Source organism: Rana temporaria, chromosome 3, assembly GCF_905171775.1.
Source record: "Rana temporaria chromosome 3, aRanTem1.1, whole genome shotgun sequence".
In the NCBI taxonomy this organism is placed as follows: Eukaryota; Metazoa; Chordata; class Amphibia; order Anura; family Ranidae; genus Rana; species Rana temporaria.
The window spans coordinates 490,903,172-490,909,171 of NC_053491.1; the positions used below are offsets into that span (position 1 = coordinate 490,903,172).

At 43.1% G+C, this 6,000-nt stretch overlaps 1 protein-coding gene across 2 annotated transcripts in view; it reads left to right on the plus strand.

The window, feature by feature from the left end:
* LOC120933770 (phospholipid scramblase 2-like) overlaps positions 1-4,671 on the plus strand; it is a 48,585-nt gene extending 43,914 nt beyond the window's left edge. For both annotated transcript variants that reach the window (XM_040347164.1, XM_040347165.1), the window contains one exon: positions 4,087-4,671. In XM_040347164.1, the coding sequence (XP_040203098.1) occupies positions 4,087-4,143 (57 nt within the window). In that variant the 3' untranslated portion in view covers positions 4,144-4,671. The remainder of the gene's footprint in view (positions 1-4,086) is intronic.
* Positions 4,672-6,000: the final 1,329 nt, after the last annotated feature.

Below are 6,000 nucleotides of genomic sequence, written 5' to 3' on the forward strand. Positions count from 1 at the left end.
CTACCCTACTTTCAATGACACGGCTCTCCAGCCTATTCACTTCACTGGTCCTCCCGTTGTACCATTGAGAAAATGGATCTTCTACCCTGTCAAATGATGGTTCCCTTGCCCTCCCAATGTTTCTTTCATAAGACAGATCTCCTGCCCATCCAACTATGTTCCAGGCCAGGGCATAGTTCTTCTGCCTATTAAACCTAAACTCATAACAGGGTCTTCTTACCTCCCACACCTCCATCCAGAACATGGTTCTGCTGCCCTCCCACTGTCTCTTCCAGAACATTGGTTCCCCGTCAATCTGAGCTCTTACAGAACACATGTCTCTTGCCCATCTGAACTCCCTTCCAGAACACGGGTCTCTAGCTATGCAACAAAGAGAAAAAGCGGCACATCCAGAGATTAAAAAAAAATTGTTGGTTTATTGTAGAGTCAAAGGTTTAAAAAACATGACACATGTGGAATCCACACTGTTCAGCAGACGCGTTTCACACAGAGTGCTTAATCATTGCAATGATTAAGCACTTTGTGTAAAATGCATCTGTGGAAAAGTGTGGATCCCCTGTGTGTCCTTTAACCTTTGACTCTATAATAAAGCAACAACAACAACAACAACAACATTTTTCTTCATCTCTAGATGTACCGCTTTTTCTCTTTGTTGCGTGAATTTTCCAGGTTGTGGACCTTGGCAGGCACCCAGTCTTGTTGCCACAGTAGTATTGATGAGGATGAGGCCCTGACTCAAATCAGGGGAAGCCCGTTCTGCCTGTTTTTGTCAGGGCCTCATCCTCATCATTTTGGCGCCCAACGTGGGGCTCCCTTTATTAACAATATGACATCAAAAAACATATGCATTCACATTGGTCAGCTCATACAATTCACTCCAATTTTACACGCCCCCCCCATGACATCTGTTTTTTGCACAGATTCTCCTTGTAAGTCCCTATATGGTATGGGGTCCTCATGGCACAGACAGCCCACGTGTAATGCCCCGTACACACCATCACTTTATGTGATGAAAAAAAATGACGTTTTTAAAAACGTCACTTTAATTGACTGTGTGTGGGGGAAAACGTTGTTTTATGTCTTGTAAAAAACGACCAAAAAAAATTGAAGCATGCTTCAATTTTATGTGTCGTTTTTCAAAAGTGCACTTTTTACTTCACAGAAATTGACCGTGTGTAGCAAAAAACGTCGTTTTCTAAGACGTTTTTTCATCTACGCATGCCCAGAAGCTACTTATGAAGCGAGCTTCAATGGTAAAACGTGGTGGAACGTAACCTCACTTTGCAAGAACATTGTGAGAAAAACGATGGTGTGTAGGCAACTTCGTCTTTGAAAATTGAAGTTTCAAAAACGTCATTTTTTACTTCACAGAAAGTGTCGTTTTTTTTCATCACATAAAGTGATGGTGTGTATGCGGCATTTCTTATGGAATGTCCATGTACAGGGGTCCTTGGTCAGCTCTGCAAGGGTTTCTCTCGATGGGGAGGGCTCTTGGAATGAGGAGCGAGGTGTTTGAACACATATGGAGCAAAGGGGGGGGAAATAGCAGCTAAATATCTCTTCTTTGTCCCTTTTTCAATGCTGAGTTGTAACTTTTAAAACATCATATCTGATATAACTTCTTTAACTGCTTGCCGACCAGCCGCCGGGTCGGCTCTGCTGGGCGAGAGCCCGTAGCTATACGGCGGCTCTTCGAGCCGCCACTAGGGGCGCGTGCGCGCCGATGGAGGCGCGCGCCCCCCGCTCGCCCCCGACTCCCGTGCGTGTGCCCGGCGGGCGCGATCGCCGCCGGGCACACGCGATCGCTCGGTACAGAGCGGGGACCGGGAGCTGTGTGTGTAAACACACAGCTCTCGGTCCTGTCAGCAGGGGAAATGCTGATCTTCGGTTCATACAATGTATGAACCGAGGATCAGTGTTTCCCTAGAGAGGCCACACCCCCCCCACAGTAAGAACACACCCAGGCATACTTAACCCCTTCCCCACCTCCTAGTGTTAACCCCTTCACTGCCAGTGGCATTTTTATAGTAATCCAATGCATTTTTATAGCACTGATCGCTATAAAAATGCCAATGGTCCCAAAAATGTGTCAAAAGTGTCCGAAGTGTCCGCCATAATGTCGCAGTACCGAAAAAAAAATCGCTGATCGCCACCATTACTAGTAAAAAAAAATATTAATAAAAATGCCATAAAAATACCCCCTATTTTGTAAACGCTATAACTTTTGCGCAAGCCAATCAATTAACGCTTATTGCGTTTTTTTTTACGAAAAATATATAGAAGAATACGTATCGGCCTAAACTGAGGAAAAAAAATGTTTTTTTATATATTTTTGGGGGATATTTATTATGGCAAAAAGTAAAAAATATTCATTTTTTTTCAAAATTGTCGCTATATTTTTGTTTATAGCGCAAAAAATAAAAACCGCAGAGGTGATCAAATACCACCAAAAGAAAGCTCTATTTGTGGGGAAAAAAGGACGCCAATTTTGTTTGGGAGCCACGTCGCACGACCGCGCAATTGTCTGTTAAAGCGATGCAGTCCCGAATCGCAAAAAGGTCTCTGGTCTTTGGGCAGCAATATGGTCCCGGGGGTAAGTGGTTAAGGAAAATAAACACTATTGTGATATATATTTTTCACACATGCATATATAGATAATGAATATAAAAACAATATAAGAATAGAAAATAAATTAAAAGAATATAAGAAGAGAAAACATTTCAGTGGTTCTAATAAAAGAATTAGCTTAACACAAAATAGGAATTTTAGTATCATCCATCACAGAGATCTTCAATTTGCAGACAGCCTTGGAGCGGTGTACACTCTACTTCCCTTTTCCTATGGGTTTCTAGCTCTCACACACTCCAGTCCAAGATGGGTCCAGTGCCCCTTGGTTCCCTGTTAATCTGCCCTACCTTCCAAAATTCATGTCTTATGCTGCCTTGTGATCCTATCCAGAAGACCACGCCCTTCCCTTGTCCCTTCCAGACGCAGGTTCACTATCATCTGCACTAACTTCAGAAAATAGGTCTTCTTCTCTCACACAGCCAAGTCCAAGATAGGTTCGATACTCTTCTATAGTCTCTCTTCTGGGAAAAAAAGGTCCCATTCCTTCTGTCTTCCTCTTACAGAACACGGGTCTCCTGCCCATCTTTACTCCATCCCAGAACATGGGTCTCCTGCCCGTCTTTACTCCCTTCCAGAACATGGGTCTCCTGCCCGTCTTTACTCCCTTCCAGAACATGGGTCTCCTGCCCGTCTTTACTCCCTTCCAGAACATGGGTCTCCCTGCTGACCCTAACATTCCTGACATTAAAACAAGATATTCCAGTGGATTATTATGAGTTCTTCTTAGCTGGCAATATGTGACAGAAGCTCTACCCTTTGAATGAGACCCCAGACCTAAATTTGCCAGACAGTAGCAGATAAAATCTTCTTGAATTCAGTCAATTCTAGTTTTAGCCAGCATATATTATAAGGTGACCAGATTTTTTAAATGAAATCCGGGGACTTTATTTTCTTTTACTAGTAATGGCGGCAATCAGCGACTCTCTGATCGTCGCCACCGCCTGCCTCACAGCCTGTCAAGTCGTACTCTCCAGGCCCCAGCTACTACTGGGTGGGGAGCAGTGGTCACCCTAATATATTACCTATAAGTTACAGAAGAATCAGTATCTGAGCCAATGAAAATTTGGATTTAATGCAGCCCGGGAACCTCCTGGACCCCCAGTGTAAACAGAGACTTTGTGAAGGTCAGAGTCTAGCCACATATCCGCCATACTTCCCACAACGGGGCGCTGAGACCTCTATTATCTATCTGAGAGTCTCAGGCAGTGGTGGAAGATCTTGAATTGGGGGGGGGGGGTTCCTATGCTCCTTAAAAAATATTTTTTTTCTGTACTTCCTAAGTGTGTTCGACATTAGCACGTATCTGCTGTCAAGTTTAATAAGGGAATTCATCACACACAGGGATATTAACGAAGTGTTCATGGCTTGTTCATTCTCTATTACCATTGTATTGGACGAGACTCTCAGTGTTACACACTAATGATACAATATAATGACTTGTGCTTCTCCCTGCTGCAGGATTCCATGATTTATGCCAAAAGGAGACACGTGGCCAACCCTCCAAGCAACAACTAAGCAGATGTTGAAGTCTCATGATGCAAACTGGTTTTCTCGTGTCATGACTACATGGAAATACTGAATATCTAGAAAATAAGAAACTCTATTCAGTATCATGTTGGAAAATCCTAATCTTCGATAACAGCTGTCATCTGTTGCAACCCGTGGGGTAATCAAGACCAGAGGTCATCCACGGGACTCTGATTTGGCTGCGACTAAATCCATTGGGAATTTTGAACACAGTCTTTTGTCTTTATCCACTAGAATTTTGGTAATCACCAATCTTCCCCACATTAATGGGATGACATTGGCCTCTACTGATGAGAATGTTTGACTCCTCCTGAGGAAGCAGCTGTAGCTGTGAAACATGTAGAGGTTTACGTCAAGATATACTTCTCAGCTCCCCATACTATCTATAGGGGTCATTTGTTCTTTTGGAACCACATGTACTAACTATGCACGGTTGTAATTAACAGTCTATTATTTAATGTACAAATCGTTTTTAACTGTGTTTTTTTTCTTAATAAATTGTAAATTTTATTATAACTTCGGCCTAATCCTTGGGTACCGAGAGACCTAATTCTCTTGTATGCCGAGGGCATGTTTGGATCAGCCCCAGGCATTCTTTTCCAATACTCTTAAGAGATAGATAGCAGCCCCTCGTCACCGGTGTCTATCCATTCCTAATAAAAGATACCAGCCCACCAAAGCCAATTTGAAAGACTCCTTGTAAGGAAACGTCCCACACTCCGCTTGAGTGCTTTCGTCATATACAGCTTCCTCCCAGTCTGAATCTAGATATCAGATATTCTAACTGCTATCAAGAACAAACAAGATGATACTTGTTTAGTTGCTGAACATGGACTGTTATTAGAACCAAAAATACAGGTCTTATATACAGTTAAAGAGGAGGAGGTCCCATCCTGCTCATATTGCTCTAACAATACACTTGTGACCAGAAACATAAATTAACATGAGCTATTTAACTAATAACTTAAAGCAGCCGATGTGACTCTGTTCCCTCCTGGGCATTGTTATGATTAAATAGGATTTCACTACAGGTCAGACTTGTTGTCACCGTGCTTTACACCTTCTCACAATAGCAGGAGCTCCGGCAGGAGTCGGCTCATCTCCTACATTGTACAGAGGCCAATGTGCTCAGCTCTCTCAACTAACATGTTGAGTTCAGAATCAAACAAACCAAGAATAGTCTTTACATATATTCTAGGAGATATTGTGGATAAATATCACTGTCCCATTTTAAGTAATCCAAGACATTTTCTCAGTCACCCTGTGCCAGGATGGCACAGGGTGACTTAGACATAAGAGGTGCATGGGGAGCTGAAACAAGGGTTTCCTGACTTTTCCAAGGGATTCTGTGTTTCACGGGCCCTCCCATCACACTCTACATCACATACGGACATCTCTTACCTAGTAGAGATACTAGCTCACCAGAATCAGTTTGGAAGGAAACTTCAACACAAGTGGAATTCCATTCATAATAGAGTCTCAAGACTGGCCCATCAAAGCCAGTCTTGAGGGACTCCTCATTCATCTCCTTCCTATAATTTATACCAGTGTACTGTAGCCAGTTTTGGAGGCCACCACATCGCAAGCACACATCATCAAGAGATGCCAGCCAACGATCGGAAGTTCTGACAAGAAAACCGTGGATTTTTTTTCCGATGGAATGTTGGCTCAAACTTGTGTTGCATACACACGGTCACGCAAATGTTGTCGACAATTCTGACGGTCAAGAACGCGGTGAGGTACAACACTACAACGAGCCGAGAAAAATTAAGTTCAATGATTCCGAACATGCGTCGAATTGATTCCGAGCATGCGTAGGATTTTTGTGCATTGGAATTGGCGACA